At 41.3% G+C, this 12532-nt stretch overlaps 1 protein-coding gene across 1 annotated transcript in view; it reads left to right on the top strand.

Annotated features, from left to right (window-relative positions):
* SARNP (SAP domain containing ribonucleoprotein) overlaps nucleotides 1-12532 on the top strand; it is a 63816-nt gene that overhangs the window by 19281 nt on the left and 32003 nt on the right. Inside the window, exons 5-9 of the mRNA XM_018562034.1 lie at nucleotides 7048-7099; nucleotides 8615-8688; nucleotides 8815-8843; nucleotides 8959-8984; nucleotides 9230-9298. Coding sequence (XP_018417536.1) covers nucleotides 7048-7099; nucleotides 8615-8688; nucleotides 8815-8843; nucleotides 8959-8984; nucleotides 9230-9298 — 250 coding nt within the window. The remainder of the gene's footprint in view (nucleotides 1-7047; nucleotides 7100-8614; nucleotides 8689-8814; nucleotides 8844-8958; nucleotides 8985-9229; nucleotides 9299-12532) is intronic.

Raw genomic sequence — 12532 nt, 5'->3', positions numbered from 1 at the left:
TAGTACACGGACGAATGAAGTCGGTCATCTTGCTATGCATTATTATGAAGAAATCTGTTAAATAAATATTTCCCCCGGAGGGGTCCCAGAATCCTGCTGCATTTTTGCTATAGAATTCCATGTGAAATGAAAATGAATAGGAATCTGTGGAAGGGGGACACTATGCCACACAAGATGGCAATCTGTGCTGTGTGGATGTGCTGAAATAGCCAGTGGCCTCCAGCAGTGTGTTCATAAAGCTGCCCAGATGTGGGTTTACACTGCATTTGCTATCTTAACTGATCATCTAAAAATCTTTTATACAAGTGTGTTCTGTGATTGCCCACAGTGCATACAAATTAGTTGGTACCCCTTCCACAAAGACAGAACCCACAATTTGTCTCTGAAATCACTTGCAACTGACCAATGTAATTGGCATCCATCATTGTTCCATAATTTAAGGGTTATTAAACCTCTCGGGTGTTTTTGCATATATCTACTGCTAGCAAGCAAGCAGTAGATATATGCAAAAAGTGTAAAAAAAAGATATAAAACCGTTTTAAAAGCGGTTTAAACTTACCGGTGTCTTCCCTGCGCGCGCTCCCGTACGAAAATGTGAAAATTCTCGGGCGGCCGCAAAGCATTTTGGGGGAAGTTTCTTAGTGATCGCTGTGCGTTCCAGCAGGTACCGCTCTGGAACGCACGCTTTCAGTGTGAACAAGGCCTTAAGGTAAGAGCTTAAATTAACATTGGGGGAGAGAAAAATATCTTTGACTTTAATGTCACTTTAATAAAAATCAGACTGTTAGGGATTTTTAATTTAACAAAATATTTTAAGTAAAACGTACCAGCTTAATAGTTTTCTCTAGTCTTCTTGAGAACTTGCTCCAGCTGTCTCAGGTTTGAAGGATGCCTTCTCCAGATGGCAGGTTTCAGCTCTTTCCATAGCTAGTTTATAGGATTCAGATTAAGGCTCATAGAAGGTCACTTTAGAGTAGTACAATGTTTTGTTCTCCTTTTTCCTGGGTGCTTTTTGCATGTGTTTTGGGTCTTTATCCTGTTGGATGACCCATAACTTGAGATCGCAACAGAGACTTCAGACACTGGGGATTAAGTTTCGCTCCAAAATTACTTGATCGTATTGATATTTTATGTGCCTTGCACAGAGCTGATGTCACTTGCCAAAACCTCCAGTTTTGTCTCAAGCATCAGCTGGGCGGATCCCGTCATCTATGTCGGTATCCGCTCCGGCTGCGGCATCTCAGTATACCTCGAGCTGTAGCTCTAAGCTAAGGAGAACTATGGGGGAAAACACTGACCCCATAGTTCTCCTTTAATATGCATTATAGCAAATGCCAGTCTGGCTTTTTTCTTTCAGTGGGGGTGTGCTCCTGCATCTTCCTTTTGATTGCTCCATCTGCCACTTTTTGAGCAACAGCAGGGTTAGACACTGATGTATCTTTTCTTTGTTTTCAGCTTGCATCTTTTTGGAAGTTTTTCTCCGTTTAAAGGAGAACTTCACTGTGTTCGCTCACCTCCCGATCTACTAAGCCGACCTGTGACAGTCTCATTGTCACAGGTCGGCTAGAACTATGAGGTGAGTGAAAAGCACTCACCTCATAGTTCTCCTTTTAACCTTTACACATTCGGGGAAATTTATCAGAACTGCAGCAGACAAAATCTGGAGCTGCTGTGCATGGCAACCAATCAGCTCCTCTCTTCAGTTGGTTCAGTTAAGATTTGAACATGAAAGAGAGAAGCTGATTGGTTGTCATGCACAGCTGCTCCAGTTTTGATAAATTCCCCTCATTATGTTCAATCTGGGGTTGTCTCCTCTTGCGGCCACATCCAGGGAGGTTAGCTACACTCCCATGGACGTTTTAAACCTCCTAATATTTGCATCTGTATTTACAGGAACATCAAGCTCCATGGAGATGGTCTTATAGCCTTTACCTTTTGACATGCTTGTCTATAAAATTTGTCTTCTGACCACCTCATACAGTTCTCTCCTTTTCTTCCTCTGGTACATGTTCAGTGTGGTGCAGCGACTAATTTTCTCCATTTAAAGTAAAACTTTTTTCCCCCTTCCCTATCCTGCTGTAGTGACTTACCTTAAATGATGTCTCTTAATCCAATCATCTTCTTCTTTACTGTCTCTCCAGCAATGCGGCGGGTCTCTGATCCAGCGCTGACTCCTGTGTGCTTGCTGGCACTTCCTGTCCCACGGTGTCTGTGCGGGTGCACGCTGCTCCATAGACTTGCCTTGTGTCTCTCCTCGTCCCCTGGCCGAACATCTGAACTGCGCATGCCCCCGCCCCAAGATCCTTTACGGCCGCCCGCGACTTCAGATGTTCGGACGGGAGCGTGCGGCAAAGACACAGGTAAGGTTAAACCCTTTTTAAAATGTGTGGTTTTTTTTGTGCATATATCCACTGCTTGCTAGCAGTAGATATATGCAAAAACACGCAAGGGTTTAATAATCCTTTAAATAGGCTGACTGGCTGATTACAAGTTTGAATCCATGGGTGATATAAATCACAGAACACAGTTAGTTTGAAATATTAATCTCATCCCATAATTATCTTTTCTATGGGTTCCAAAAATGATTCCAGGCAATTTTAGGATATCTTTGCAGAATAGCAAAATGTATCTCTTTTCACACCATCTTTGCTGTACTCTGACACGCCAATGGCATGAATGAGACAATTGCTTTTAATTTTATCACCCCTCCAGGGCAATGCAGCATTGTTTGAGTGAGCTGTAAGGGTACCAATAAACTTCTCCATCTTTGTATTTTATTTAGCTCTCCCTCTTCACTTTTTACTGCATCTGGAAAAAAATATGGTGTTGCATTCTCGGTTTATTACTTTTCTGGTTGCTTGGACATCTTTTATTTGTGTCACCAAAAAGCATTGACAAATGGTTAGGTATGGGTCCATAAAGGTTATTTCCCCCCCCCTAACACCAAGTTGCCTGTATTTACTGTCCCTCCATATTGTACATAATACTTTTTTTCTATATATCTATATATATATATCTCAGGGGTGTGGAATTCCTATCGCAGTTTCGGGCGCCGGGCGAGTTGTTTTTTTGTACACTTAGCCCCGCTCCGGGCAAGCAGAGCTAATTGTACAGTGTGGAGCCGCCGCCGAGAGGCCCCGCTCCTCTAGCGGACCCGAAACCACGGAATTGTGCGTTAAAGGGCAAGTTCACTTTCCCAGGTAATATGGGAAAATGGAATTACCCGAACAAATCTGGCCCCCGTCTCTCCCAAAACCCCCCGGCTATACTTAACTTTCAGCAAACAGTCCTTACCCTCTGCCGGTACAGGTGTACTGTCCAGCACAGTCCTGCCCCAATGCATTTTGAATTTCGCTCGCAAATTGCAAGCACTCATTGGTCAGCGTGGTCTGGGGACCACGCTGACCACTGAGAAGCGCTATTTAGCACAGACCAATACAGTTTTGATTAGGGATGCACAGATGCAGAGTATTTGGGCAAGTACTTGTACTCGCCCAAATGCTCGATATCTTCTCCAATACCTGAACTTCTGGTCAGAGGAAGACTTCCTCTGACCGGCAGTGCCGGAGGGGAACATGGAGCCAGCTTCCCGTGCAATCAGGAAGTGGGTCAGCGACTAATGACCCGTCTCCCAGTTTCCTGATTGGCCAGGAAGCCAGCTCCTTGCTGATTGGCTGGGAAGCCAGCTTCCCAGCTAATCAGCATTGAGCCGGCTTCCTGGCCAATCAGGTAATTACTTGCCGCCCGGTTTTCTGATTGGCCATGAAGCTGGCTCGATGCTGATGGGCCAGGAAGCCGGCTTCCAAGCCATTCACAATCAAGCCGGCCAAACATGGAGTCGGCTTCCCTGGCAGTCAGGAAGCCGGGTAGCATCTCATTACCCGCTGCCCGGCTTCCTGATTGCCGGGAAGCTTGCTCCATGCAAACGGAAGCACCGATACTCGGTGAGTACCAAAAGCAAAATATCGGTACTCTATACCCAAAAACCGGTATTGGTGCATCCCTAGTTTTAATTTAAACTATTTTTTTGTATTGGGACAAGTAGATTGTTATGAAGGACAAGTAGATTTGGCCCCCGCTTTAGCCCTTGGACAAGTAGTTTTTTCAAAAATTTCCACACCCCTGATATATATATATATATCTATCGTGATGGGTCACTTGTGCTTAAATGATCTTTTGTTCATAGTTGCTACCAGTAGATGGCACTGTGTACTCATCTAAAGTGGCAAACCATCTCCTTACTATAGAACCCTGCAGATGTTAAGAGCAGGCCACACCGTCCATTATATAGATCATGTATTCGTTTTTGTTCTTTTTAAACATTTTATTATGGAAGGAATTAAGTGCTAAAAAATAAACGTGTGTGTATATATCTATCTATATAGATATATATATCTATATAGATAGATATATATAAAAGATTTTATTACAAGTTTGTGCTGGTTAGTTGCTTCAGTTAATCCCTTGTTTTTCATTGTAAGGTGCACATCTACTAAATGCAATGGAATTTAATGTTTGCTTACAAAAGGTCAGATAATGCTGGTTTCATAACATAATTTGGGCCACTTCATAGCCCTATAAAGTGCATCTAAACCCAATTTTTCAGTATGCCAGTCCCTAGATGTGGTGGCTACATTGGTTTGGTTTCTTTTCCTTTTTTTTCATGTGGTGATCAAGGCAGTAACATGCTTCCTGTCCTAGGGTGACCACACTCACTTTTCTGTAACTATGGAGGAGCAGCATTGTCACCCTAGGTCAAGAAATGTATTAGGACTGCAGAACACCTCTCCTCCTCACCATAACATGAAGGAAGGTGTTATGTAGTCCTCTGGGAGCAATGCTAACTGATGGCAATGCATCGAGGGACAAAGAAGAGAAAGTTATCACCTCACTAGATTACTGGCATGATCAACTACTTGCATTTATTGAACAGATCTTTCAGTAGAATATTTAACAGACTAAAAGGGAGCAAATTTGAGACATTCATTGTTGGGGTAGAATTTGCCAATATTAGTTTTTTGGCGCACATGCATGTTTGAATTTGTTTTAGAAGTATTTACTCTTGGGATTGTGAGTATTATTTGGACGGTTTCCATAAGTGTCACTGGAAATGAAGGCTACCTTTTAAGGTTTACTGTTCTTTTCTGCATGAATATTCAAGAATGCCTATGTACCTACTCTCCAATCTTGGCAGCACTGGATCCTAACCTGCATAGTTTTTTCACCTAGAACAGTCATGCTTTTCTTGGCACATTATTTACCTCCATCTACTTGGCATGAGGTTACTAGTTCTAAAAACATAATTTACACCCTAGGTTCACAACTGGTGTGTTCAGTGGGTCGCCGTATGCCTTCCACTTTTCTAGGTGAGGGGCTCCTCTATCTTCCACTAGAGCAGCACTGTCAGTTGTTGTGCCAAGCTGCCTTTCAAAATATGCTGCGCAGGACTGAGTGTCAGCTTTAGGTGGGGCAGTGCGACTCGTTTCGTGATTTAATGGCCAAGGACAAATGTGGGTCCTGAGGTTACACAGGTTGAGAACCACTGATTTTAGATTATTTCATAGAATAAAAAGGTATCAAACATGTTTAAACACTTTATTAGCTTAGTGATGGTTTTCTTGCATGCATTAAAGGAGAACTATGGGGTTAAGGCTTTTCCCCATAGTTCTCCTTAGGGTAACGGGAGGATACAAACTAGCGTCCTCCCGTCACCCTAGGCTCAATATACCGCGAGCTGCTGCTTTAGTCTCATTGTCGCAGGTCGGCTAGAACTATGAGGTGAGTGAAAAGCACTCGCCTCATAGTTCTCCTTTTAGCTTGGTTACATAGTTGCCTAGTATTTGAGGTTGACAAAAGACACAGAACTGTGTGTGTATGAGTCCCTTTATGATCTAGTATTTGTGTACCCGTACCACTGTATGTTATGGTTTCTTAGGATGGTTATTTACACCGTGTATTAAAAAACCCTTTTTCGATCCTGCAGGCTTACAATAGTAGATGTTCTTACTCTTTGTGAGAACTGTGCTGTGATGCAGGTGATGTGGGTTGAGCAGGTGTTCCTGTAAATGTATCTCAAGAGTCACAGTTGTCCTTTTTTAATTAGCAAGGGCTCAGAAAGGACAGCCATGGTGGTCATGTTGTTTGGAGTGGACAGATTGTTTTGTGACCTAATGTTACATTGACTAAACTATTGACACAAAGAAAATGACACATTTTAAAATGCCTTTTGATGAGTCCTAAAACATGCAGTGGGTATTGACTTCTCTGGGGTGTGTGGAATGGCACGTCCTGTCCTATGACCCCACTGTGCTTCCTGTGAAAGCTGTTAAACCTTTTACTGCCCCATGGGAAAAACCTCTTCCAGGATTTTGAAACAAAAGCATTGCAGTGTTCCCCCTGAGTGAGCACCTCTGCCTTTATGGGGCTCTTACGACCCACACTTTATGGGAGAAAGCTTTTTAAGGGCCTGACACCACTTGACTTTCATTTTGCTTTCAAGCCTGGGAACTTCCCAGAAAGAAAATGTCCTTGTGTCACAGCCATAGGGGCAAGCATAACACTTTCATCCTCTTGCTGCAAATGAAATTATCGCTTGCTGAACATCTTTCCTCTGTGAAAGACAACCTGCACTTCCGGATGATGCGCCCTGTGTTTTCATTTTGAGGAAAATACTGTACACAACCCATGTGGCCACTCTGCTTATTTGGTTGACTCCACTCCAAATAGATGGGTGGGCTTTGCTCTTGATCCTGCTCTTGTGAAACCTTGAAGCCTACAACAGTTCATTCAGTAAAGTTCTGGCAGTTTGAATGATCAAGATTTGCTGTGGAAGCTTATATATACATGCACTGAATTCAGTTGGCCTGCCCCCCATTACTTTACCCTAAACTAACTTGCATTCATAAATGGTAATTCTGCACACCAATCGCAATTTAAAGCTTCCCATTACCCAATATATTAAAAATTACCAAAAATCTTCATCTTTCATTTTGTTGAATCTATAAAAGATGACATGACTTAATATATTCGGTCTTCTATTTTGTACAGAGAAACCGAAAAGAAAGTGGTGAAGATAACAACTGGAGTGCCTGAGGTTGAAGTAAGAAATTGATTTGTATTATTACACTGTCTGTAAATGATCTGATTCAATTAATATCTTTCTTTTAAAAGGCTGATTTCATTTTTCAACAAAAATAATAGAAGTTACATGGAGTCAAAGAAGAAATCTGGGAATTTTAAAAACTCTACCTTGCAGTGGGGCTACCTGCACTGCAAGGTTTAGGTGTTTGTTTTTCTCTAGGGGATGGAATAAAGCAGATATAATCACCCGACCCTCGATTCAGCCGAGCTGCTAGACTGGTCCCTTGCAGCCTCTTGTCCCCCGGGCTCTGGTGGTCTAATGACAGCTGACATCATCACTTCTATTGCACGTCCATTGACTTGCATTAGACCTGTGGACGCTGAGGAGCATTCCACAGCCAGAGTGCATGTGTGTGCTGACTGCAGTGGGACCGAGGATCAAGTTAATGTGTATCTGTTTTATTCCATCCCCTAGAAAAAAATGAGCACTTAACCCTTGTAGTACAGGAGTATAGCCCCACTGCAAGGGAAAGTTTTTTTAAAATGCCCGGAGTTCTTCTTTAAAAAGCTACCTATAAGAAATGTACACGTAAAGGTATCTCCCTGTCCAGGCTTGATGTAATATTGCATTGTAGTCTGTTCTTCTATATAGGTTGCCATTGGAAGATAAAGTGGACAACATAACGACGGACTGCATTTCTTGTGTGGGATATTTTTGCATAGTTAGCAGTGTGTGGGAAGATCTCTTTGCTGTATGCCACTAACATTTTATCTCTTTTGATTATTATATGAAATTAGCCATAAATGCTATAAAACATTTTTTTATCAGCATTCTGTGATTCATATTTTGTGCCCCTTTTAGTGAAAACAATAAAATGCTATCCAAGAGTTTATTAGAAATAAAAGTAGGCTGCTGCTGTTGGGAAGTCTCTGATGTCTCTCACCTTTACATGCCCTTATCTCCAATTTTTAATAATTGGCTTCATTGTTCTGTCCTCCAAGAAGGGTGGCTGGCGTAACTCCTTTTAAAATTGTTATGCACATTTCACATCTCAGCCTCCTCTGGGGTTTCTCGCCTGTGTCCTCTGCAGGTCAATTGCTTGTGTAGTTTATAAAATCATCTCTGAGACTGTTTAAAGGAAGCCTGCCATGAGAGAAATATGGAGGCTGTTGTTCTTTTATTTCAGTTAATTGCTTTTAGCCTGGCTGTCATGTTCCCCTTCAGCACTTAGGGAGTCAACAACATGTAAATAGATCAGAAGCTTTAAAGTTCACTTGGCTCATACGTATTTGGTAATTTCAGAAAAATCTGAAGCTGGGGTTAGCATGGCAGCCAGCCCTAACATTGTCAGGAAGTGTTGGCAATGACCACCTCCATTACAGGAACGCCTTTTTTGGGGGGGGGGTTCTTGTTTAAAATTGTACACCAAAAAAACAACTCAGCTGTGCCAAGCACTCCGGAAGGTTTCTACCTTTTTAACCTGCTTTCCCACAGTATGCAAATGTAATATCTGTTTTTTTTTTTTTTAAACAGAGGCTTCAGAAAAGAGCTGAAAGATTTAATGTTCCTGCCAATGTGGATACCAAAAAGGCAGCCCGTGCTATACGGTAAGTCTTGTGGGTGTCACGTGCAGTTTTTGCATATGATATTTATGCAATAATTTACTTCAATTCAACTATGTACTTCAATATTCTCCATTTATATTTGCTCACCTTTTTGTTTTTTCTTGTAAGGTTCGGTCTTCCAGCCACTGAGCAGAAAGGTGAGAATAATAACGGATTTGTAAATTGGTGATTGAGTGATTGTGGTCCCTCATTCACGTTTTCTGTTTTTTATACCAAATAACTATTTTATATTTCCTCTTTTTTTCTTTTTAGGGGAGACCACAGGAGTAAAATCGTTGGTAAGTTTGTGTCCAAACATATTCCAAAAGAGTGAAAACTGTTTATTGCCAATTGGTGCCACATTTAACATTTTAAGAGTAAAATTAATTAGGTAAAGAATGTATGCTACATAATTTTATTTGGAGAAAAGACCAAGTTTTTAAACCTAGCATATATCGTATTATTTTAGTAGGATTTGTTTTGTTATTGGTCTATTCCAAATAGTAAACAAAAACCTTTTGTCTGTTGGTGAAAAATCTTCTAGCCGAGTACTGAAAAACTAAAAGAGCGAGCTCAGAGGTTTGGTGTCAGCGTTTCTCCCGTCACAAAACAGGTAAGTGATTATCACTGTTTTCCTGTTTGTCAGATACACTTTTTTAATTAAAATAAGTAAATTAAAATGGGTAGCGTAGTGAATACCTAGCAGTACTTTGTACTGAATTCATTCTATTTTTCAATGTCTTCAGATTGAAGGATACGAATCCAGTCAATCTCAAACACTGATCTGTAACTGCAAATCTGTAGGGTCTCTATTCTGAAAACATGAGCTCACTCTTCAGCATTTGTCTGTAAAATGTTCATGTTTCTTGTATAACTATAGTACACTTTTTTTGATGCAGTGGTTCTCTGACCAAACCATTTTATACGTAGGGTAATCTGTGGTGTACCGTGTATAAAGTGAGCATTGGCCACAGAATGTTTTAGCACCAGAAACCACTTTAGATTGTTTAGAAAGTCTCCTGAGAACTTTTAGCATGGCTGGTGATTGCCCTATCTGTATTCTGAAATGGGTGCACTCACTGTATTCGCCACCCGGCTTCCTGATTGGCCTGAGAGCCGTCACCTGGTGACGAGGCAGCACGGAGACGGCTTCCCAGCTAACTGGTAACCCGGGCGGCGAGTCATTGCACTCGATACCGAAAAACCACTATCTGTGCATCCCCCAATCGTGATTCTGTAATTATATATTATTATGTATAGTAATTGGAAATAAAGATTGGCGAGGAAGCAATCTGACACAACTTATCTAAAAAATTGTCCTTTTTGTGAGTGGTGTGTGTGTGCGTTTTTTTTTCTCCCTCCCCAGATGCAGAAAATGTTTTAATAAAATGTAAATCATTTGAGGTCTCCCTCATCATTCCTCTTGTGTTAAATTGTCTGTTACACAAACGGTTGGGAGGTCTGACCTTAGCAGTTTACAGCTTAATAGCACATAGGTTTTCCCGGTTTATGTAGCATGAAATAAACCGGATGTAACCGTGCCATACGTTTTATGATTCTTTAGTTGGGTATTTTACTATTTGCAGATGCTTTGTATAGGCACATTGTTCAGGGTTCTGTGAGTTAGTTAATTTAGCACTTCTTAAAAAAAGGAAGCGTTATTGAGTTTTGTGAATTGACTAACTCTAAACAGCAACTATATAACAAGCAATATCAATGAAATAACGGCCGAAATGAAGAAAATAAGCTTTGTGAATTGACCCCATAGTATGTTAACCAGTCATAGCTGTTATGTGAGGGTTTTACATTGACTTCTTAAGTTGCTTTTGTTTTTTGTTTTTTTTTCTTCTAAGTTTATTGTCTGAATTCAGTTTCTGCTGCACCAACATATGGAAACCTAGGCGGAGAGTAACTGCTTTTATCTAATCAAACAATCCTTTGCTTTATACGGTCCCTTGTAATGTGTCTGTGTGTTTGACCGTCCCAGGTGTGCCCTCGTGCTACCCCTCCATCTAATCACCAGATCACAAAATTCAAGCAAAGTAAATCTCACACTGTAGTGTTAGCCTGCAATAAGATGCATTTATGGGGGTCCAGTTAACTGCCTTTGTCTTGTAGCATGCATGACATAGTCACACCTCCCTGTTGGAAAGGTTATTGCTTCTTTTTAATAAATGCAAGAACCCTTCCCCCAGCTCATTTATGGCTCTTTTATTCCTTCTATTTTTTTGTGAGCCACATTCCAAATTCGGGCAGGGCGCTTGAAACATTTTCTGTGTTTTTGTTTTTTTTAAATGTTTCTTGCTGGCATGTATTTTTATCTTTCAACTTTACTTAAATGTTTTTAAACTGTTTGCTTTACAACAATTGGAAAAAATAGAATTGCTACACACTCTAAGACCGTTGCCCACAGCATGAAGCCTTATTGAGCAAGAATGTGCATAAAGCAATGATTGTGTACAAAGTGCAGTGATCCATGGCAACCACATAGATTTATTCATAAAAATCATGTGACAACAGGAATTGGAAATTTGGTTGCTATAATTTACTAAAGTTTTTGAACATAATCATTGCTTCTTACACTGCCTTCCTATGGCTGTCGCATGACTGTCACTCTGCCTATGGCTGTCGCATGACTGTCACTCTGCCTATGGCTGTCGCATGACTGTCACTCTGCCTATGGCTGTCGCATGACCGTCACTTCTCCTGTGACTCCTCCTCCAGCCATGCAGGTCATTGCACAAGGATTGGCGGCAACTTTCCACTTCCAGCAGACTTTTCACCCACATCTGTGTTGCAATAGCTGTATTAGGGATTTCCCGATACAAGCATCGGTATCGGGACCGATACAGGGCATTTTGACAAGTACAATGCCCCGATACAGCGCCGAAGCTTGCGCTGGTTTTTTTTTTACTTACCTCGCCAAGCGTCACTGCTGCTCCAGTGGTCGGCGCTCCAGGCAGTCGCCGACCACCTAAATTAGGACCCCACCTGGAGCGCCGCCCACCGGAGCAGCAGTGACGCAACGCTTCTCTCCAGATCAGCGCCGACAACATCCTCACGTGTGAGGCACCGTGATCGAGGCAACAGTGAGTAAGACGGGGCCTGGGCTTAGTGTTTTCTGTGAACAAGAAGAATCTATTGCTGCAGTGCATTCTATATGTACTGTATATGTGCTACATATAGAATGCACTGCAGTAGATGTACAATTCTGACCTGCTAACATGAATGGGTTAAATGATCCGTAGTACATGTTATGTACTATTATGTACTATGGATCATTTAAAGTCACCTGTCCCTTTAAAAAAAAAAAAAAAGTATCGGCAAGTACATGAGGGGAAGTACTTGTACTTGGTCCTGAAAAAGTGGTATCGGGACATCCCTAGTTCGAGAGTTTTCACATTTTTTTTGGCGCCAGTGATTTTTCATCTACATTTCTATTTACAGTATTCACTAAACAATCAAGTTCTGTTCTAGCCATTTCCTTAGAATGTGAAGAGTATCTTTTACCAGGGATATTTTCAGAGAAAGAAATCCTCATCAAATGGCCTTTTCTTTGGGGAGTAATTTCAGATCTCTGCCTAATTTCTTTACATCATTAATATAGAATCCAGCGATACATTAGCCTATGTGTCATACATTCTTCACCTGATAACTAAGCAATTGCAAAATGCTAAACAGTCATTTGTCGTGTTACGAGAATGTCCACTTTATTCAGTAAAACTTGACAAATTGTTAGACATGCTAGAATAGTGGCCCCTCTGGCATGATGATGGTCTTTCAGATCCACGTTTTGCATAAGTATCTGAGACCTATTCTGAAGTTGCAGAAGGTAGGAGCCAGGTTT

This window comes from Nanorana parkeri, unplaced genomic scaffold (assembly GCF_000935625.1).
Source record: "Nanorana parkeri isolate BGI_ZX_2015 unplaced genomic scaffold, ASM93562v1 scaffold556, whole genome shotgun sequence".
NCBI lineage: Eukaryota > Metazoa > Chordata > Amphibia > Anura > Dicroglossidae > Nanorana > Nanorana parkeri.
The sequence above is the reverse complement of the archived record's forward strand: the minus strand, read 5'-3'. Positions and strand labels throughout refer to the sequence as shown.